Source organism: Mytilus trossulus, chromosome 7 (genome assembly GCF_036588685.1).
Source record: "Mytilus trossulus isolate FHL-02 chromosome 7, PNRI_Mtr1.1.1.hap1, whole genome shotgun sequence".
Taxonomy (NCBI): Eukaryota; Metazoa; Mollusca; class Bivalvia; order Mytilida; family Mytilidae; genus Mytilus; species Mytilus trossulus.
The window spans coordinates 48520023-48543984 of record NC_086379.1 but is presented as its reverse complement, the minus strand read 5'-3'; the positions used below and the strand labels follow the sequence as shown (position 1 = coordinate 48543984).

General features: G+C 33.0%; 2 protein-coding genes across 2 annotated transcripts; one reads left to right on the top strand and one right to left on the bottom strand.

The window, feature by feature from the left end:
* Positions 1–2564: 2564 nt before the first annotated feature.
* LOC134725198 (uncharacterized) lies at positions 2565–7259 on the bottom strand. Its single transcript, XM_063588832.1, has 3 exons — positions 7069–7259; positions 4200–4280; positions 2565–3452 (listed from the first exon to the last, which is right to left on the bottom strand). The coding sequence occupies exons 1-3, from the start codon at positions 7160–7162 to the stop codon at positions 3346–3348; spliced, it is 282 nt and encodes a 93-aa protein (XP_063444902.1). The 5' UTR covers positions 7163–7259; the 3' UTR covers positions 2565–3345.
* Positions 7260–7304: 45 nt separating this feature from the next.
* LOC134725197 (short-chain dehydrogenase/reductase family 9C member 7-like) lies at positions 7305–23388 on the top strand. The gene is made up of 5 exons (XM_063588831.1): positions 7305–7576; positions 9719–9928; positions 10472–10654; positions 11412–11544; positions 23025–23388. The coding sequence occupies exons 1-5, from the start codon at positions 7432–7434 to the stop codon at positions 23380–23382; spliced, it is 1029 nt and encodes a 342-aa protein (XP_063444901.1). The 5' UTR covers positions 7305–7431; the 3' UTR covers positions 23383–23388.
* Positions 23389–23962: the final 574 nt, after the last annotated feature.

Here is a 23962-nt window from a genome sequence, read left to right as displayed (position 1 = left end):
AGACAACCCGTTGTTGGGTTGCTGCCTCTGATTGGTAATTTTAAGGGAATTTTGCTGTTTTTGGTTATTATCTTGAATATCATTATAGAAAGAGATAAACTGTAAAAAGCATTAATGTTCAGCAAAGTAAGATTTACAAATAAGTCAACATAACCAAAATGGTCAGTTGACCCCTTTAGGAGTTATTGCCCTTTATAGTCAATTTTTAACCATTTTTCGTAAATCTTTGTTATCTTATACAAAAATCTTCTCCTTTGAAACTACAGGGCCAAATTAATCCAAACTTGGCCACAATCATCATTGGGGTATCTACTTTAAAAAATGAGTCCGATGACCTGGCCATCATATCAAGATGGCCGCCACAGCTAAAAATAGAACATAGGGGTTAAATGTAGATTTTGGCTTATAACTCAAAAACCAAAGCATTTAGAGCAAATCTGACTCGGTATACAATTGTTAATTAGGTCAAGATCTATCTTCCCGGAAACTTTCAGATGAATCAGACAACCGGTTGTTGGGTTGCTACCCCTGAATCGGTAATTTTAAGAAATTTTGCCGATTTTGGTTATTATCTTAAATATTATTATAGATAAAGATAAACTGTAAACAGCAATAATGTTCAGCAAAGTAAGATTTACAAACAAGTCAACATGACTGAAATGGTCAATTGACCCCCTAAAGAGTTATTGTCCTTTATAGTCAATTTTTAACAATTTTCATAAAATTTGTAAATTTTTATTAACATTTTCCACTGAAACTACTGGGTCAAGTTCATTATAGATAGAGATAATTGTAAGCAGCAAGACTGTTTAGTAAAGTAAGATGTACAAAAACATCAACACCACCAAAACACAATTTTTTCATGAATCCATCTGCTTCCTTTGTTTAATATTCACATAGACCAAGGTGAGCGACACAGGCTCTTTAGAGCCTCTACTTTTTTTATACTTAATTTATACTCGCTTGTATATTCTTTGGTTATCTTACAAATTACTCTTTTTCTTGCGCCCACCAGAAGCGTTGAGTATTGGTCAAGTTTGACAGATCAACGTAGAATGTAGATGTAGACTTGAAACACCATTTTTCAAACTTTCAAGAACCATAACTCCTCAAGGGTACAAGTCAAAATCGTCATTTTTGAACTTGACCTCCATTTTGTTGTCGGTAACAACATACTAAAATTTTAAAAGCTTTGGTTGAGCATTTCATGAGTAAATGCACAGATAGTCCTCGAAACGCCATTTTTCAATCTTTCAAGAACCATAACTCCTAATGATAAAAGTTAAAATCATCATTTTTAAACTTGACCTCCATTTTGTTGTCAGTAACATATTAAAATTTTAAAAACTTTTGTTGAACAGTTCATGAGTTAATGCACAGACAGGCCTGGAAACGATATTTTTCAATCTTTCAAGAACCATAACTCCTATATGGTAAAAGTAAAAATAGTCATTATATAACTTGACCTCCAATTTTTTGTCAGTAACAACATATTAAAATTTTAAAAGCTATGGTTGAACAGCTCATGAGTTAATTCACAAATAACATTTGGCTGCCATCTGCCCGCCTTACATCCCAAAATCAATAATCTACATTTTTGTCACAAAAATCCAGTTAAAATCTAAATACATGCTTAAGATTCAGCATTTCAATGAACCCAAAGAATTCAATTTTTGTTAAAATCAAACCAAGTTTAATTTTTGACCCTTTGGACCTTAATGTAGACCCATTTGAAAGCAGGACCCTATATAAAAAAATCTAAATACACAGTTAGATTTGGCATATCAAAGAACATCAATAATTCATTTTTTGATGACATCAAACAAAGTTTAAGCTGGATCCTTTGGGCCTCATGTGGACCAATTTAAAGACGGGACCCAAATTCCAAAATCTTAATTCATGGTAAGATTCAGAACCCAAAGAATTCAAGAATAAAACCCCATTGAAATTGTTCAAGAAATAAGCAATTTATACAAGTATTGTTATTGGCCCCTTATTATTGTGTAATGCAAAAATACATTGAATAATGATAATTAAATATGTTCTAAACTCCGAGATTAGTGTTATAATCCATTCACTTAAACTAAAGCAATTGTTGGGAAACTAAGCGTCTTTGCACAACGCTGATGACTATATACATGATACCTGGCCTAATTACCAATATATGACCAAATATTTTTTTTTTTTTGCAGTTGCATAAAATTGGATGATTGAAAATTGAATATATATAGATACATTTTTGTTGTACTTGTCTATTGTTGTAGTCATCTTTTGCTTATTTTTTTAGTGGGGTTTCTGTTTCATTGATGTTTATCCCCCATCTCCAGTTATTTGTTATAGTTGATATAAGCTTTTATTCATAAACTGATGTGACACATGTATCTAATGCATTCTTCATTACTTTCATACTGAAAGTTGAAATATTAAAAGGGTCAGATAAAAGAGTCAAAATATACTACAGAAACACTCAAATACATAAGTCAATCACTGAAATTGTGAAAAAAATAGACCAAGACAAATTTATAGAAATTTTTATACATAAAAATAAGATATTTAGGTAAATCTGTTTTTTTAAGATTTGTTATGATAAAACATAGATACACATGTTAATTCACATGTCCTACAACAAGTTCTCCACCATACAAATAAGAGAGTATGTCTATTAAGACCCCTTTTTGGCCCCAAAATATAGCAGTTTTACAAAATTTACATACATATGGGCTGTTTTTGACAATACTATGTACATACATGTATATCAAGTACTAGCACCATTAAGTCATGCTAAGTTACTGAAATCTTCACAATTCTAGCATTTTAGTTAAATTTTAGACGATTTTCATGTAAAATGAAAGTGCATTCATGTTCATCCTTAATATTGAAATGTAAGTTGTATTTAATGATAATACAGAACATATATAAACATATAAATGTTGAGGATGAACATGGATGAGGCTAATTTCATTTTTACCAAAAACCATCTGAAAAGTGACATTTTTCATCATATTTGGTAGATTTTTCATATTTGACCTTGAATCGGATCGTTTTTTTATGACTTCATGTATATCGGTTAAACTCTTTCACATAAACTAATTGATTCAAATGAAATAGACAATTAAGTGTTTAAAAAGTGGTCAAAATCTTTTGTCAGATGAACCTGAAATTTGAGGCCAAATTGGTCCTTACTGGACCTTTCTCCTTTGTGGAATCTGCAGTTACACTGTTTTTATCATGTATTTATAGATCACAATCTGACACCTTTTATATCAGTTCCATTTACCAACTAATTGGTCTCGGATCATTTTGTGCTTGTTCCGTATTTTTTTTATAAATTATAACTTTTTGTGATTAACTTAGTCCCAGCAATTTTTCCACCGATGGGTACATCCAATCATCATCACTTAGATTTTTCAACTTCTGTCGTAATTGTTTCAGTCTCTGCTCATGCATGTCGTCTGAAAAAAAATCAGATTTGTTTTTATCCGATTAGCAATATATGTTTCATTGCTTGGTCTAAACTTAACCAGGTGCTCCACTGGGTGCAGTTTTATAGTGGTATTGAATTGATGTAGGAGTTTACAACTAGGATGGATTAATTTATATTTGTTGGATACAATTTTCATGGATTGCCTGGGTATAGGTGAACCACAAAATTAAAGGTTAAACGAATTACAAATTTTCTAGCATGTATAAAAACTTTGGCACAACCATGAAATTACATGGCCACGAACATGCAAGTTTTCCTTCATCCACGAAAATTGGTGACAATGAAAATGAATCCACAGTACTATAACATGTATAAGTCACTGTATGTACAGACTATAAAAAAATAGCTGACCATATACAATTCAACTATATGTGCAATGTACTCACTAGACAAATGTTAAACAAGGATAAACATACATAGGTAATTATTTACAAAACAATAAACTTAATATGATATACAGTAACCAACAACATGAACAACAAGTCAAGCTCTAAACCTTTCTTTGAGATCTCAATTTTAAATGAATAAAAAATCTCTTTGCTCAACAAGAATATCAACATGTACATGAATATATTGTTTTTTAATATTATTTTGTTGATGATACATCTCATCATGATAATTTATCAGTTAAAAAAAGTCAGATATTTTAATAAGTACATTTGAACCTACATTTTTGGATGCTTTAATAGCGAAAACTATTTACATGTATATATACCTTTTTGCATTAATTTTCTACTCATTTCAATTTCATAATCTATCTGTAACCTATTCATTAAAGACAAGGCTGAACTGCTATCTGAAAATAAAAGGATATAAAATTAATGATTCATTCATTTTTTTTATCCTGCATCATAGTTCATAACACTTAAATATTTCTAATTTATTTGTTCGTTTTTATTGTGTATAAAAAATATACCACAGGTACACTTTAATATTTCCGGTCTCACTAATTAGCGACAAAAAACGTATAGAACCTTTGAGAAGAATAATTTTAGTGACAAGAAAACATTTTTTTTGCTTAAAGTTACTTATTCCAAATAAATATAAAAAGAATACATGTATGCATAAGAATTTTTTTTTTTATTATTTATTATGTTTTACGCTTACCCTGTGGTATTATGATATTACTTTTCAGGGCTTTCCATTGAAATTGAAGTAGAAGGCTCAATTAAATTTAAAGGCGCTGTAACATAAAATTGAGAATGGAAATGGGGAATGTGTCAAAGAGACAACAACCCGACCAAATAAAAAACAACAGCAGAAGGTCACAAACAGGTCTTCAATGTAGCGAGAAATTCCCGTCCTTCAGCTGGCCCCTAAACAAATATATACTAGTTCAGTGATAATGGACGCCATACTAATTTCCAAATTGTACACAAGAAACTAAAATTAAAATAATATAGGACTAACAAAGGCCAGAGGCTCCTGACTTGGGACAGGCCCAAAAATGCGGCGGGGTTAAACATGTTTGTGAGATCTCAACCCTCCGTTGGTGTCTTACAGCAGGGGGTCTGACTCTGAGAGTTGCTGAAGGCCCCGAGAACATGAGAAGCTCTGGCATAAATAGAGCAAAATCCTGCATTCTGGCAATCTCCTGGCACCTAATTTCATCTTTCAAATGACCATTTTTTATGTATGAAATTAAAGAAAGAAAAAAAAACTCAAAAGAAATTTCATTTTTTTTATGTTTGTTTTTATATTTTCATTACCTTATGCTTAAAATTCATTTACTTTTAAAGGAGTTTTATTTAAATAATCATCCGGTTTGTTAGAAATCTTGATCAATTTATTTTTGCATAACTACGTGCATTTGCAAACAAATGACCCCCCTTTTCTCTCTAAAGAGTAGTATGCGTCGTTAAATCATACAATTATTTCTCAAGCATTGAAAGAAAATTGATATATTTTTTGTAAACTGTTCAATAAATCAGATACGTAAATCATTTGGAAATGTTAGTTATTTGATGTCGAGTCGACAATATTCTACTTTATGTTTTGACCTTGATTCGCTGATAACACATGGGCTTTGAAAAATGAACTTCAAAAGATACTGTTTTCCAGATTCTGAACAATATTATCTACTACGCTTTCTTTAATTTGACTTATACTATTACATAACATAATTAAATTGTCGTCCTATCTGATTGTCTTCACGTTTTAAAAACTTCCGTCTCTATTGTTATTGTTCAATGACCACCGATATGTCTCTCTTGTTATCTTTGAAAGGAAACAATGCAGTCTGACTTTAAAAAGACAACCAATCAGTGACCTGAATTCATGTGAACTATATTTAGGCCAAGGTAAACACTGACTTTTCATCCTTGCTTATCGTGACCTCGACTTTGTGACAATACATGTCTCTCGGCTGCCTGTAAACATTTGAAAAAGATTTTTTTTTCTTTTTGAATTTATATTTTTGTCAATGAAGTAGACGGCACTTGAAGCCACTGTAAGCGGTGGATTTCAGCCGGCTACCCGATTCAATGGATAGCCCTGACTTTTACGCTCGCTTTTACTTGTGTTTTAGAATAATAATATATTTACATGTATCTTATAATTTGTTTCTTTAAAACTCTTTTCCTTTCCTACAATATATAATAAACTTACAAAATGAAAGTCAAAGAAGAGGAAAACAAAATTGAAATGTGAATGTTTTATCATTCATGTCATTTTCTTTTGTGTATTACCAGATTTAACGATATTTATCATATTTATGCATATTGATTGAAGATTAAAGGAAATTAATTACGATCTTGAGTTTTTAACAGATGTTCATTGGGACTACACTATTTACAATGATTGTATATTCTCGCGCATGTAATTCAATGATATGCAGTTTCAACACACACAAAAAAACGTTGCGCAAGACGAAAAAAGGGTCGATAAAAAATTCCAGTTTGAGTTATATGAGACCAAAACTCCAGCTGAAAATTTCCAAATCTCCATGCAGTTATGGCTTGACAACTCTGTCACGTGTCTGTAATTGTAAAAAGTTAAAAATGTTAATTGGATGTGATTGTAGCAAAAATAAAATGGACACATGCCTCGTTAATCTAATTTAATGTTCTTCATCTATCAATATAAAAAAAAAAAAAAAAAAAAATTTCTGCCCGTATATTTAAAAAGATAAATAAACATGATAAACATGATATTAAAATGCTTTTTATATTTAATAAAAAAAAAGTTCTCCTGTCGCTAAAATTGTTCTTCATGTCGCTTCTTGTCGCTAATTAGTGAAACCCAATATTTCTTATTTATTTGTTCAGTTTTTGTTGTAAAAAATATACCACAGGAATCGGAAGATCTATAAATAAAATTCGGTAAATTCTAAGAAAAGCTCTATTGATAGTCGACTTTATTATTGACAGAATTTTATTTATAGAACTTACGATTTCCTGTGTTTGTACCACAGGCACTTGTTTCTCTCCATTGGAAGACCGAAACAAGTTACACCAAAATTAAAAAGTTTTTTTATGAACAGTGATCAGGTGATGAATGAAGGAATCAATTTACACTGTTATTCGGTCATTCGAGATACCGGACGTATAATTAGTTAAAGTCCATGATGTGGATAATATATTAACCTGTCATTCTGTCTGCTTCGACATTTGGTGATTTGAATAAGTTCCTTTTTATTTCTTCTTTTGTAAATGTTGGATCTGGAGAAGGAGATGCCATTTTCAAGGGGAGCGCACTCGTCTGATAAAAAACTAAATAAAAAGTCGGTTTCCGTGATGAAAAAAATATCCGTCACAGGTCTATCGGAAAACCAAATAGTAGAACAAGATAAAACATGACTTTCTGAAATGATTCTGATTGGTCAATCAATGGATGACTTTTTACCAAAAGATTAATCAATTAACAATCGTAACTACTCGGTCTTTCTAGTTACGCCTACAATGACAAGTTATGAATATTAAAACTACCATGTGAAGCGATGATATTTTATGACTGACTGCGCTAATGCTATGCATATTTGTGTTTATGGAGTGATTCTTATTTTCATACTTTTCGTTAGTCTTCTTATATTTGTTTACAAACTCAGACGAAACAGGAAAATCAAAGTAAATGGCAAATCAGTATTTATAACAGGTATGCTATTTTTAAAATCAATGTTGTGGTACTATTTCTTGACCCCGTGGTTTAACTTAAAAGGCAATTTACACTGAGAATTTACATTTGAAACCGGTCACGAGCTTTGGAGGAATATCAAATCTTACATCAGACATAAACGTCACTCGATTCTGTTTGTCTCAAACCGGAGACCGTATGTATACACAATTTACAATACAAGTTTAACTTGAAACTTGGTTGACATGGTCCGATCCTCTTTACATTGACTGTAAAAGTCGTGTTTGTAGTCTCCTTCTGACGAAGTCGAAGGACTTTAGGTTTTCACTTTGTCCGGCCGTCTGTCTAGCTGTCTGTCCATCCGTCAGTCCGCGGCAAATCAGTTTTTCTTCATCGATTTGATATTTGGTGTACCGTGTTTATCAGGTCTACTGTAGGTACAGGTCAACTTCGATTTTCACGATTTTAGCTTTTCTCCTTGTTCATGTTGTTCAATTATTTAGCCCTTAACCTAGAATTAAATTTTTTATGATATACTTAGTAAAATGTTTGAAGAATTTAGTTGTATGTATGTTTGTTTGTTATTTTATTTTTATCTAGTTTACACCATGACATGTTATAGATCGAGTTAGAATTTCGTTCCATTACAATGATTTTTTAACCGGTAGAGGACTATGTCCCCGGGGGGGGCCACTTCAAACTTTTTTGGGTAGGGGTGAGCAGCTGAGACATCAAGTACCCCACCCTTTTCATATATTTTGTTTATCTAAAATGTATACCTTGTCATATATTAATGAACAAAAAACAGACCTATAGATATATTTGGATATTTTTCATCTTCTGGTACATTAGAGTTTAAACAAATTTTGAGGTCCCACTCATTTTACGTTTTTGTTTAGAAGCAACGCAGTCGCAATAATCACACATTGCTTTTCCAATATATTCTTCACTAAGTTTCTATTTGCCAGTGCTATTTGCCCCTTTTATAACTTTAATTATGAAGAAATTTCAATTTGAAAAGACAATAGATAATGTTTTATCAGATAAATGTAACGTTAGTAACACTTCAGATAGTATCACTTTTACTGAGTTTACATTTAATTTATTTAAAAACTGATTTGTCGTTCCCTGTTGAAGGACGCTGACACTATGCAATGGAATTTCTTCAAATGTTTCATGTATGCAAACCTTTCAATGTTAATGAGGTGGAAATGTCAAAATGATTGGATTTATTGCATCTATATCTAACCTCAGTGGAAATACCACATTGAATAAATAGAGTTTAATTGGTTTGACAAATAGCTGATGCATTTACGACTGTGGTTTAACCGCATTACAAATAAATAGGAACACTTAATTAGTTTCAGATACTTATAATACATATCCAGCAAGTGATAATATCAACCTATTGATATATTCAATCTGAATTTCCCACCCTTTTCATATATCATGAAGCATGAAATAGTGACCTATTCCAGCGGCTCATCCCTACCAGTCATTACATAGGAAGTGCCCCCCCCCCCCCCCCGCCCCCCGACTATGTCATGTATGTATTGCAATGCATTAGATTATATTCACACACAGAATGCTTGTTATTATATGTCTGTTTTATGTATGTATATTTATCGGTCTAAAGTGTTTTTGGATGAATTCATAAGCGAGAAAAATAAAATTGGACGATTTTATGCTAAAATGTATATATTTTCAAATCAATTTAGAGAGCATACACTCTCTTTGCTCCCTAAATGGACCACTGTAAACATATATTGGTCGATTCATGATTAATCAAGGGTTATATATCATAAATGTGTTTTCCCTGGCACTCTCTTGAGATGTGATACACAGTAGATCACGGTAGGTTCAAAAGGAATGTTTGATAAAGGGAGTAACAAGGCGGGAATTGGTCTGGGGATAACTGTAGAAAAGAAAACAGGGCAGTGGGGAAAACAGTGGTGCATCCAGACATTTTTATAAGTGGGGGCCCACTGACTGCCTAAGAGGGCCCCGCTCTGTTCATGCTTCAGAGATTCCATATATAAACAAGCAATTTTTTCCAGGAAAAAGGAGGACCCGGGCACCTTTGCCACCTCTTAATTGATACGCCTCTGAAAAATACAAAAACATAATATTTTCAAAGTGACGGAAATCATGTCTTTCTTTAAGGATGTGATAGAGGCTTTGGTTACCATATAGCCAAACAGTTGAGCACTTTAGGATTCCAGGTGTTTGCTGGTTGTCTAGATATTAACGGAGCGGGTGCAAACGAACTTAAAGACTTCTCAAAATGTGTGCATCCTGTACAAATAGATGTAACCAAAGAACAAGATGTCTTAGATGCATTAAAGTTTGTTGAAGATACTATTCAAGATAAAGGTTCGTGCAAATATGTCAGTACACAAACTTTTAGCCGAGTGATATTTTTCGGACTGCTCCCCCTCCCCCCCCCAAAAAAAAACCCCAAACAAATCAAACCAACCCAAACATGCCGAAAGACCGCCGTTATCTGAAAGTTCATTGGATTAAACAACAGACTACATCAAATCATGAACACTGACTTTTCGACAAGAGAACATATAGAAATCAAAACAATTTTGGTCATAAGACGAATGGCAAGAACAACACAAATATATATATATGTATTACTATAGTACTGATATGCTATGCATATTATAAAATACGTTGACAGATTGCTCAAGAATGCCTCGACTAGAGTTTTTCGAAGTGAATATTTTTTGGATAAACGAGGTTGACATGGTTGACTTTGCTATACTTTTATATATATTCACACGCCAGACAAAGCCAATGAACAAAAAGCACCACAATGTTTGCGGATAAACGCTACGGACGGGAAATACGAGTTCTTTATCTGCTATTTTAGAATTGTAAGAATTAAACATTTTTTTTCTATTTTTGTAGGATTATGGGCTGTTATTAACAATGCAGGTGTAGCATCTTACGTCGAATGTGAATGGTGTCCATTAGATGTCTATCAACGCTTGATTGACGTGAATTTAACAGGTGTAATCAGAGTGACCAAAACATTTCTACCGCTCGTCAGAAAAACCCAAGGTCGTGTTGTCACTGTTGCAAGTCTGGCTGGTAATATAACACGCGTTTAACAAATAATTCAAATATTACAAATTAATTAACGAACATTGTCGTGTTATTGAAAATGTTATACGAGATTTAAATATATAAAAATATTTATCTTAATATCCTAAATTTCAGTACTGGCCTAGTCAGGTTGGCAATTAACACGTTTAGTTTATTAATTCTCAATCATGCAGTCATATTTTTAATTTCAAATCGTTCAGCAAAGGCTTTAGCGGACCCATTTTTGCATGAACTCTGACATGAACAGCTATTTTGAATTATTATTCAGATACTCAAAAGCCAATCAGGTTGAACGCGACAACTTTGCATACTGCAAACATAAAGAAAAACATCATATAAGCTATCTGCATTTCGTTTGTCGGATCCTTCTCAGTTGGTACTCGAGGTGCTGTCACAGAATAGAAGTTCCTTCATAATGAAATGTCCAAATGGAAAAAATAATCTGGAATATAACTTCCACAGGAATAAATATTACAGTAAATGTTCCTAACGGAATAAATAGTATAGAATATTTGTTCTATCGGGTACAGGTATTATGACATTGTTTATAATAAAGTTTCCACTGGAACTTCTGTTAGGTGGAACAAATATACGTTGACAGTGCATCTTCGCTAGCCAAGGATTTCGACCTGGTCCCTTTTAAGAAGAACCATTGGCTAGCAAAGATGCTCGACATGTTGCTAATCTAAATGACAATTAAAAACATTTAAACTGTCCCTAAACACACTGTTTTGATTTCCAGGAAGAAATGGATTGCCAGGTTTCTCAGCATACACTGCTTCGAAGTTTGGTGTAATAGGATTTTCAGAATGTCTCAGAAGAGAAATGCAAAAGTTTAATGTCAAGGTCATCACAATAGAACCAAGCATGTACAAGTAAGTATATAAACTATACAGTCAAGTGGTTGAAGTAAATAAAACTTTGATCAGTGCTTGAAACATGAAATCCAGCATTTTGATTGGTTGAGTTTTGAGTATGAGTACTAATACTGACTCGAAAGTTTTATGACTTCAGGTCATTAGCTACAAGCGTCTTGTCGGAATCTGACGAAAACTGGTTTGATACATTTTAAATTGATTGACGAAATGGCAATATTTAAGGTAAATGCAAACAAAGTTCTTTTATAAATGTGCAAACCGGTTGTTAACTTTGAAAGGCTAATAATCCAGCATGTATAATAGATATTAACAAGACAAGCAAATTAACGGAATGTACAATGTACTCGTAATTAAAACAACACAAGTAATCAAGGTTAAACTAATGATCGAAAATTAAGTCGGGAAACTGAGTCAATTTTGTCACTCGGCAAACCTCGGTAGATTATTATACGTAATCTGTTATGCGGGTTCCCTTCCGTTTGGAACATACGGTTATCGGCATCAGTCCTTTGTCGCCAACTACTGTTTTTTCAGGGGTATTAGTTGCGCCAAAATTTTGTTCTCCAAATGTATCATTTGCACCAATAATCGGAACTCATTTGCGCCAATTTACCTATACACATATCTATCATAAATATTAAAGATTAATATTTATTCTTATAATATGTTTGGCTAAAAAAAGTATCATATGATCGGAGATATTTCAGCATGAAGATGAGCATCTGGAGAGAAATGACTTGAAATGTAGTAGACAGTCCATTTACAGAGAGAGAAGAAAACTTATTGCTTTGCTGAATATTTTATACAAGATATGCCAAAAGAGAAGAAAATATAAGCTTTTGCTGATTATGTTTTAGCCACATACGTTGGTGACACAGTGCTTAGCTCCCACCATTCGTATGGGCTGAAACCGTCTATCTACCGCAAGACGTACTAGTAATAGAGCAAAAGTATTCCACGGGGAATTATTAAGGTCTTTCCTCTCCGCGAGGAAAGACCTTATTGTTTTTCGCATGTTTTTAAGGTCTTTCCTCTCCGTGAGGAAAGACCTTATTGTTTTTCTAATGTTTTTTTTTCTTTTTTTTCTTCCAGCATTTGTTTGGCTCGCCCTCCTACCGCTTCTATTGGAGTTATCAATACCAAAATTAAACCATCAATAGACCTCAACATGAACTTTTACCAGATGAACTTTTGTAGGATTTCACCTTCCCCTTAAGAAGTTATCTCCCTTTTGTTGATTTTTTTCAACATGGTCCCCCCAAAATGTGTTAAAAGATATCACGACTTTATTTGGACAAAAGGTAGATCTCATCATAATGTATTACCATATGAGGCTGCATAGGATTTCATCATCTACTTTGAGAGTTATATCCCCTTGAATCAATTTCTTTTATTTGCATTTTTTTCAAAAAGTATTAGAGATAGAATTTAATTGAAAATGACAGCATGTATTAGAACAGATGGCAATGTTTATAAACATAAACAATTTATTTGTTATTAACCCTTATAAGGAGTTATTTCCCTTTAGAAATTAAAAATATATTTTCAAAAATTTATATTCGAGAACCGGAAGTCATAGAGACTTGTAACCTTCACCAATAATCTTAAATTCATATGACCTTTAATATGCACCCAAGGTCAAAGGTCACCGAGTGCAAACAAAAATTACGCTGCAATTTCAAGCTTACATATTAGGAAAACGATAAGACTTTGCTGCATACATACAGCGTATGAAATGTTCTTCTCGACAAGCTCTACATTTTATACAAAAAGCCCAAAAATGTCCGACCGTCTGTTCAAAAGTTACAACGGGATGATTCTTAAAAGTATAGTATTGTGTGAATATCTTTTTAAAGGTAACAGATATCAACCTACTATAAACTGCAAAGATGATCAGTAGTTCGAGACCTTCAATTTGAGGTCAATGTCAGGTCATGATGAAATTTCACCTTGACCTTCACAGTATACTATGACCTTGACCTTGTGATAGTTGAAAGGTTAAGTGGTCCTGAGTTGAATGGTGCTAGTCCCATGTTTCTACGACTTCCGGTTCTTAAGTTTAGTATTGCATCATATATTTGATGATAAATTGTGACCTTTATGAACTTTGAAATTGTCCCAATTCTTTTTCTATAATGTTGTTGTTCAACTGTATATCGTTTATCATTTAACATATTTGAAATATCTATAGTCCTTTTAGAGATAAAGCAGTTTGAAGTTTTGCGAGCGGAGGCATGTATTTCTGAATCATCAAGAGTTTACCACTTAAAATGTCTTAGAAATTGAAGAGGTTGACATAGTTATATGTTTGACCAAATACCAAAAACATTCCATGGAAAAAAACACCAAAAAATCAATTTGAAATTTTCAAGTTTTGCATTGACTTTGTAAGTTTCATAACTTCTATTTATATAGTTGATATTGCATCATTATTTGCACTTTGTCAAATGGGGTCATCTGATATATCAAATTGAAGGTCTCAATAAACTCTACTTAAAAATGAAAATTTTAAACCTCCTTTTCATCCCAGGGGGACGGGTGGGGTCATTTAGTGCAAACATTCAAATTTCTCAGATGGTAAGGTTGTTGCATATCAAATGAAAGAACATAAAGCGTACATTTCAAATTTCAAATTGACGTCTCCAAAAAATTGATTGGATGGGGTCATTGAGTGCAAAAAATAAATTTTCTTTTAAGGTAGGGTTGTTGTATATCAAATGAAAGGTCATGATGTGTACATTTGATATATCAAATTCCCGACCTCCAAAAATTAGTTGGATAGGGTTATTAAGTGCAAAAATCAAACTTTTTAGAACATGGTGTTGTCGCATATCAAAAGAAAGCTCATCTACTCTGTTCCATGTATCGTAATTCCGATCTCAAAAATGTAGGCGGATGAGGTCATTAAGTGTAAAAAGCGAAAAGTTTCAGAAGGTATGCTGTCTTATATCAAACGAAAGGTCGTACAAATTACAATACGAAAACATCACTTTTACAGGAAAGACCTTTCAATTGTTTTACAAACAATTGAGATACTAGTTAAGGTCTTTCCCCTACATGGGAAAGACCTTATTGTTTTTCTAATGTTTTTTTTTCTTTTTTTTCTTCCAGCATTTTTTTGGCACGCCCTCCTACCGCTTCTATTGGAGTTATCAATCCCAAAATTGAACCATCGATAGACCTCAACATGAACTTTTACCAGATGAACTTTTGTAGGATTTCACCTGCCCCTTAAGAAGTTATCTCCCTTTTATTAATTTTTTTCAACATGGTCCCCCCAAAATGTGTTTAAAGATATCATGACTTTATTTGGACAATAGGTAGATCTCACAATGATGTATTACCATATGAGGCTGCATAGGATTTCATCATCTACTTTGAGAGTTATATCCCCTTGAAGCAATTTCTTTTATTTGCATTTTTTTCAAAAAGTATCAGAGATAGAATTTAATTGAAAATGACAGCATGTATTAGAACAGAAGGCAATGTTTATAAACATAAACAATTAATTTGTTACTAACCCTTATAAGGAGTTATTTCCCTTTAAAAATTAAAAAAAATAATTCAAAAATTTTATTTCGAGAACCGGAAGTCATAGAGACTTTGAACCTTCACCAATAATCTTAAATTCATATGACCTTTAATATGCACTCAAGGTCAAAGTTCACCGAGTGCAAAAAAAAATTACGCTGCAATTTCAAGCTTACATATTAGGAAAACGATAAGACTTTGCTGCCTACATACAGCGTATAAAATGTTCCTCTCGACGAACTCTACATTTTATATAATAAGCCCAAAAATGTCCGACCGTCTGTTCAAAAGTTACAACGGGATGATTAATAAAAGTATAGTATTTTGTGTATATCTTTTTAAAGGTAACAGATATCAACCTACTATAAACTGAAAAGATGATCAGTAATTCAAGACCTTCAATTTGAGGTCAATGTCAGGTCATGATGAAATTTCACCTTGACCTTCACAGTATACTATGACCTTGACCTTGTGATATTTGAAAGGTCAAGTGGTCCTGAGTTGAATGGTGGTAGTCCCATGTCTCCACGGCTTCCGGTTCTTAAGTTCGGTATTGCATCATATATTTGATGATTAATTGTGACCTTGGTGAACTTTGAAATTGTCCCATTTCTTTTTCTATAGTGTTGTCCTTTAACTGCAGATCATTTACCATTTAACAGATTTGAGATATCTATTGTCGTTTTAGAGATAATGCAGTTTGAAATTTTTCGAGCGGCGGCAAGTATTTCTGAAACAACAACAGCTATCCACTTAAAATGTTTAAGAAATTGAAGAGATTGACATAGTTATATGTTTAACCAAATACCAAAAACATTCCATGGAAAAAAACACCCAAAAATAAATTTGAAATTTTCATGTTTTGCATTGACTTTGTGAGTTTCATAACTTCTATTTATATAGTTGATATTGCATCATTTTTTGCACTTTGTCAAATGGGGTCATCTGATATATCAAATTGAAGGTCTCAATAAACTCTACTTAAAAATGAAAATTTTAAACCTCTTTTTCATCCCAGGTGGAAGGATGGGGTCATTTAGTGCAAAAATTCAAATTTCTCAGATGGTAAGGTTGTCGCATATCAAATGAAAGAACACAAAGCGTACAATTCAAATTTCAAATTGACGTCCCCCAAAATTTAGTTGGATGGGGTCATTGAGTGCAAAAAAAATAATTTCTTTTACAATAGGGTTGTTGTATATCAAATGAAAGGTCATGATGTGTACATTTGAAATATCAAATTCCCAACCTCCGAAAATTGGTTGGATGGGGTTATTAAGTGCAAAATTTAAACGTTTTAGAACTTGGCGTTGTCGCATATCAAATGAAAGCTCATCTACTATGTGTTTCATATATCATACTTCCGATCTCAAAAATGAAGGCGGATGAGGTCATTAAGTGTAAAAAGCGAAAAGTTTCAGAAGGTATGCTTGTCGTATATCAAACGAAAGGTCGTACAAAGAACATAACGAAAACATCACTTTTACAGGAAAGACCTTTCAATTGTTTTACAAACAATTGAGATACTAGTTTTTTATTTTTTTTCTTCCAACATTTGTTTGACAAGGCCTCATCCCCTTTCTGTTGAAGTTATCAATACCAAATATGGATCATTGATAGACCTCATCATGAACTTTTACCAGATGAACTTTTGTAGGATTTCATCATCCCCTTTAGAAGTTATCTCCCTTTTATTGATTTTTTTCAACATGGCCCCCCTTAAATGTTTTAAAAGATATCATGACCTTATTTGGACAAAAGTTAGATCTCATCATGATGTGTTACCATATGAGGCTGCTAAGGATTTCATCATTCCCTATGAGAGTTACGTCCCCTTGAAGCAATTTCTTTCTTTTACATTTTTATCAAAAAGTATTCAAGATAGATTCGATTTGAAAACGGCAACATGTACAAGACCAAATGGCAATGATAATAAACATATACAATCATTTAGTTGTTAACCCTTATAAGGAGATATTTCCCTTGAAAAAATATACACAATTTTTGAAAAATTGTATCTCGAGAACCGGAAGTCGTAAAGACTTGGGACCTACACCAATAACCTTAAGTTCATGTGACCTTTAATTTGCACCCAAGGTCAAAGGTCACCAAGTGCAAAAAAAAATTACGCTGCAATTTCAAGCTTGCATATTAAGAAAACGATAAGAGTTTGCTGCATACTTACAGTGTATAAAATGTTCCTCTCGACGAGCTCTACATTTTATACACTGAGCTCAAAAGATTCCGACTGTCTGTTCAAAAGTTACGACGGGATGATTCTTAAAAGTATAGTATTGTGTGTATATCTTTTTAAAGGTAACAGATATCAACCTACTATAAACAGCAAAGATGATCAGTAGTTCAAGACCTTCAATTTGAGGTCAATGTCAGGTCATGATGAAATTTCACCTTGACCTTCACATTATACTATGACCTTGACCTTGTGACATTTGAAAGGTCAAGTGGTCTTGAGTTGAATGGTGATAGTCCCATGTCTCTACGACTTCCGGTTCTCAAGTTTTGTATTGCATCATATATTTGATGATTAATTGTGACCTTGGTGAACTTTGAAATTGTCCACATTCTTTTTCTATAATGTTGTCCTTCAACTGTAGATCATTTATCATTTAACAGATTTGAGATATCTATTGTCGTTTTAGAGATAATGCAGTTTGAAGTTTTGCGAGCGGAGGCATGTATTTCTGAATCATCAAGAGCTTACCACGAAAAATGTTTTAGAAATTGAAGAGGTGGACATAGTTATGTGTTTGACCAAATACCAAAAACATTCCATGGAAAAAAACACCAAAAAATCAATTTGAAATTTTCATGTTTTGCATTGACTTTGTAAGTTTCATAACTTCTATTTATATAGTTGATATTGCATCATTATTTGCACTTTGTCAAATGGGGTCATCTGATATATCAAATTGAAGGTCTTAATAAACTCTACTTAAAAAATGAAAATTTTAACCCCCCTTTTCATCCCAGGGGGAAGGGTGGGGTCATTTAGTGCAAACATTCAAATTTCTCAAATGGTAAGGTTGTCGCATATCAAATGAAAGAACATAAAGCGTACATTTCAAATTTCAAATTGACGTCCCCCAAAAATTGGTTGGATGGGGTCATTGAGTGCAAAAAATAAATTTTCTTTTACGATAGGGTTGTTGTATATCAAATGAAAGGTCATGATGTATACATTTGAAATATCAAATTCCCAACCTCCAAAAATTGGTTGGATGAGGTTATTAAGTGCAACAATCAAACTTTTTAAAACATGGCGTTGTCGCATATCAAATGAAAGCTCATCTACCCTGTGTTACATATATCATACTTCCGATCTAAAAAATGTAGGCGGATGAGGTCATTAAGTGTAAAAAGCGAAAAGTTACAGAAGGTATGCTTGTCGTATATCGAACGAAAGGTCGTACAAAGAACATTACGAAAACATCACTTTTACAGGAAAGACCTTTCAATTGTTTTACAAACAATTGAGATACTAGTCTTTTTCTTTTTTTTCTTCCAACATTTGTTTGACAAGGCCTCCTCCCCTTTCTGTTGAAGTTATCAAGACCAAATATGGACCATCGATAGACCTCATCATGAACTTTTACAAGATGAACTTTTGTAGGATTTCATCATCCCCTTTAGAAGTTATCTCCCTTTTATTGATTTTTTTCAACATGGCCCCCCTTAAATGTTTTAAAAGATATCATGACCTTATTTGGACAATAGCTAGATCTTATCATGATATGTTACCATATGAGGCTGCTAAGGATTTCATCATCCCTTATGAGAGTTATGTCCCCTTGAAGCAATTTCTTTCTTTTACATTTTTAGCAAAAAGTATTCAAGACAGAATCGATTTGAAAACGGTAACATGTACAAGAACAGATGGCAATGTTATTGAACATATACAATCATTTTGTTATTAACCCTTATAAGGAGTTATTCCCCTTGAAAAATTGTGAACAGTTTTAGAATTTTTTTTATTTTCAGAACCGGAAGTCGTAGAGACTTGGGACCTGCACCAATAATCTGTAATTCATGTGACCTTGAATATGCACCCAAGGTCAAAGGTCACTGAGTGCAAAAAAAAATTACGCTGCAATTTCAAGCTTACATATTAGGAAAACGATAAGACTTTGCTGCATACATACAGCGTATAAAATGTTCCTCTCGACGAGCTCTACATTTTATATTATTAAACGAAAAATGTCCGACTGTCTGTTCAAAAGTTACAACGGGATGATTCTTAAAAATCTAGTATTTTGTGTATATCTTTTTTAAGGTAACAGATATCAACCTACTATATACTGCAAAGATGATCAGTAATTCAAGACCTTCAATTTGAGGTCAATGTTACGTCATGATGCAATTTCACCTTGACCTTCACATTATACTATGACCTTGACATTGTGATCTCTGAAAGGTCAAGTGGTCCTGAGTTGAATGGTGATAGTCCCATGTCTCTATGACTTCCGGTTCTCAAGTTTGGTATTGCATCATATATTTGATGATTAATTGTGACCTTGGTGAAGTTTGAAATTGTCCCAATTCTTTTTCTATAATGTTGTCCTTCAACTGTAGATCATTTATCATTTAACAGATTTGAGATATCTATTGTCGTTATAGAGATACTGCAGTTTAAAGTTTTGCGAGCGGAGGCATGTATTTCTGAATCAACAAGAGCTTACCACTTAAAATGTTTAAGAAATTGAAGAGGTTGACATAGTTATATGTTTGACCAAATACCAAAAACATTCCATGGAAAAATACACCAAAAAATCATTTTGAAATTTTCAAGTTTTGCATTGACTTTGTAAGTTTCATAACTTCTATTTATATAGTTGATATTGCATCATTATTTGTACTTTGTCAAATGGGGTCATCTGATATATCAAATTGAAGGTCTAAATAAACTCTACCTAAAAATGAAAATTTTGAACCCCCTTTTCATCCCAGTGGGCAGGGTGGGTTCATTTAGTGCAAACATTCAAATTTCTCAGATGGTAAGGTTGTCGCATATCAAATGAAAGAACATAAAGCGTACATATCAAATTTCAAATTGACGTCTCCCAAAAATGGGTTGGATGGGGTCATTGAGTGCAAAATATAAATTTTCTTTAAAGATAGGGTTGTTGTATATCAAATGAAAGGTCATGATGTGTACATTTAAAATATCAAATTCCCGACCTCAAAAAATTAGTTGGATAGGGTTATTAAGTGCAAAAATCAAACTTTCTAGAAAATGGCGTTGTCGCATATCAAATGAAAGCTCATCTACTCTGTATTACATATATCATACTTCCGATCTCAAAACTGTAGGCGGATGAGGTCATTAAGTGTTAAAAGCGAAAAGTTTGAAAAGGTATGCTTGTCGTATATCAAACGAAAGGTCGTACAAAGTACATAACGAAAACATCACTTTTACAGGAAAGACCTTTCAATTGTTTTACAAACAATTGAGATACTAGTTTTTTTTTTTTTTTTTTTTTTTTTTTTTTCATCCAGCATTTGTTTGACATGGCCTCCCCTCGTTTCTATTGGAGTTATCAAACCCAAATATGGACCATCGGTAGACCTCATTATGAAGTATTACCAGATGAGGCTGTGTAGGATTTCATCATCCCCTTTAGAAGTTATCTCCCTTTTATTGTTTTTTGTCAACATGGCCCCCCCTCGTTGTTTTTGAAGATATCATGATCTTATTTGGACAATAGGTACATCTCATCATGATGTATTACCATATGAGGCTGCATAGAATTTCATCATCCCCTTTGAGAGTTATTTCCCCTTGAAACAATTTCTTTCCTTTGCTCATTTCTCAAAAAATGTTAGAGATAGAATCGATTTGAAAACGGCAACATGTACAGGAACAGATGGCAATGTTAATGAACATATACAATCATTTTGTTATTAACCCTTATAAGGAGTTATTCCCCTTGAAAAATTGTATACAATTTTAGAAAAAATCTATTTCAAGAACTGGAAGTCGTAGAGACTTGGGACCTTCACCAATAATCTTTAATTCATGTGACCTTCAATATGCACCCAAGGTCAAAGGTCACAGAGTGCAAAGAAAAATTACGCTGCAATTTCAAGCTTACATATTAGGAAAACGATAAGACTTTGCTGCCTACATACAGCGTATAAAATGTTCCTCTCGACGAACTCTACATTTTATATAATAAGCCCAAAAATGTCCGATTGTCTGTTCAAAAGTTACAACGGGATGATTATTAAAAGTATAGTATTTTGTGTATATCTTTTTAAAGGTAACAGATATCAACCTACTATAAACTGAAAAGATGATCAGTAATTCAAGACCTTCAATTTGAGGTCAATGTCAGGTCATGATGAAATTTCACCTTGACCTTCACATTATACTATGACCTTGACCTTGTGATATTTGAAAGGTCAAGTGGTCTTGAGTTGAAGGGTGATAGTCCGATGTCTCTACGCCTTCCGGTTCTCAAGTTTGGTATTGCATCATATATTTGATGATTAATTGTGACCTTGGTGAACATTGAAATTGTCCAAATTCTTTTTCTATAATGTTGTCCTTCAACTGTAGATCATTTATCATTTAACAGATTTGAGATATCTATTGTCGTTTTAGAGGTAATGCAGTTTGAAGTTTTTCGAGCGGAGGCATGTATTTCTAAATCATCAAGAGCTTACCACTTAAAATGTATTAGAAATTGAAGAGGTTGACATAGTTATATGTTTGACCAAATACCAAAAACATTCCATGGAAAAAACCACCAAAAAGTCAATTTGAAATTTTCAAGTTTTGCATTGACTTTGTAAGTTTCATAACTTCTATTTATATAGTTGATATTGCATCATTATTTGCACTTTGTCAAATGGGGTCATCTGATATATCAAATTGAAGGTCTTAATAAACTCTACTTAAAAATGAAAATTTAAACCCCCTTTTCATCCCAGAGGGAAGGGTGGGGTCATTTAGTGCAAACATTCAAATTTCTCAGATGGTAAGGTTGTCGCATATCAAATGAAAGAACATAAAGCGTACATTTCAAATATCAAATTGACGTCTCCCAAAAATGGGTTAGATGGGGTCATTGAGTGCAAAAAATAAATGTTCTTTTAAGGTAGGGTTGTTTTAATCAAATGAAAGGTCATGATGTGTACATTTGAAATATCAAATTCCCAACCTCCAAAAATTAGTAGGATAGGGTTATTAAGTGCAAAAAATAAACTTTCCAGAACATGGCGTTGTCGCATATCAAATGAAAGCTCATATACTCTGTTTCATATATTATAATTCCGATCTCAAAAATGTAGGCGGATAAGGTCATTAAGTGTAAAAAGCGAAAAGTTTCAGAAGGTATGCTTGTCGTATATCAAACGAAAGGTCGTTCAAAGTACAATACGAAAACATCACTTTTACAAGAAAGACCTTTTAATTGTTTTACAAACAATTGAGATACTAGTTATGAACTGTTTTATGCATTTCATCCTTCAATGTTTGTCTTTTTGGACAATATAAAAGTGAAGTTACAAGCTACTGCATACATTAAATTCGGAAGTACTCATGCAGCAGCAGTAAGAAGAAAGTATGTTTTAGAAAAGGAAACATTTGCCGTGTAAACTGCCGGTTCCAAGTCCGAATAAAAGTGTAGGGAAGTAATTTTTCTATTAATTGACGCAATCATGTGTTGGTTTTTTTAGGCAAATGATACCATGTAATTTTAAGACAGGTGGCGCTAACGTAGCATTAGTAAAAAATGTTGTGGCTCAAAAGGACGAATTTTTGGCGCAAACGGATCTCTCCCCGGTTATCTGAGTTAAAAAAAATATTTTTTGAGACTTAATTACTTCATTGGACGTTCTTTTATTTTAAACTTTTATGTATACATGCTATCACTTGATAAATATACATGTGTCAATTAATTTTTATGATATTTTAATTTTTACAGAACAAATATAACTGATGAAAATATTATCATCGCACAAAACAAGGAGTTATGGGAAAAGTGTCCAGACGAGATTAAAAATGCATATGGAGAACATTATTTCAACGATTTTCTTGTTAAAATAAAGGAAAATATACTAGATTTAACTGCCAATAAAGACATTGCGCAAGTAATTGACGCAATGGAGGACGCCATTTGTTGCCAGTATCCGGACACTAGATATGTTCCAGGGTTTCGTACTTCTTTTGAGAGTTTTATATATTCCATATTGCCAGTCAGTATTCAAGACTTAACAGTTTCGCTTGTAATGAAATATGTCAGCAAACCATGTCAAATGACTACATTAAATAAAAACAAATAAAACATTGTTAAGCATATTCTATCCTCGTTCAACTTGGTCTTTAATAGTTTGAGCCAATTTTATATTGTCTTTTCACTAATTGATAAGACATTATCACACTACACCCGATAGACGTGTGCTGATTATAACAAAGAAGATGTGGTATGATTGCCAATGAGACAATTGTTCACAAGAGACCAAAATGACACAGACATTAACAACTATAGGTCACCGTACGGCCTTCAACAATGAACAAAGCCCAGACCGCATAGTCAGCTATAATAGGCCCCCATATGATAATGTAAAACAATTCAAACAAGAAAACTAACGGCCTTTTTTATATAAAAAAAAAATGAACGAAAAACAAATATGTAACACATAAACAAACGACAACCACTAAATTACAGGCTCCTGACTTTGGACAGGCACATACATAAATAATGTGTGGGGGGGGGGGGGGTAAACATGTTAGCGGGATCCACCCCCTAACCTGGGACAGTGGTAAAACAATACAACATAAAAACGATCGAACTATAAAAATCAGTTGAAAAAGGCTTAACTCATCAGATAGACAGAATTACAAGTGGACGTGGGCGGGTAC

What these genes read in the sequence shown, in the direction of transcription:
- LOC134725198 (XM_063588832.1), bottom strand. Translation starts at nt 7,162, where the DNA reads ATGGCATCTCCTTCTCCAGATCCAACATTTACAAAAGAAGAAATAAAA. An exon ending in CGAAGCAGACAGAATGACAG is followed by an intron (nt 4,281 to 7,068) that starts GTTAATATATTA and finishes TTTTATTTTCAG; the next exon opens with ATAGCAGTTCAGCCTTGTCT. An exon ending in TAGAAAATTAATGCAAAAAG is followed by an intron (nt 3,453 to 4,199) that starts GTATATATACAT and finishes ATTTTTTTTCAG; the next exon opens with ACGACATGCATGAGCAGAGA.
- LOC134725197 (XM_063588831.1), top strand. Translation starts at nt 7,432, where the DNA reads ATGACTGACTGCGCTAATGCTATGCATATTTGTGTTTATGGAGTGATT. An exon ending in CAAATCAGTATTTATAACAG is followed by an intron (nt 7,577 to 9,718) that starts GTATGCTATTTT and finishes TCTTTCTTTAAG; the next exon opens with GATGTGATAGAGGCTTTGGT. An exon ending in ATAGAACCAAGCATGTACAA is followed by an intron (nt 11,545 to 23,024) that starts GTAAGTATATAA and finishes TAATTTTTACAG; the next exon opens with AACAAATATAACTGATGAAA.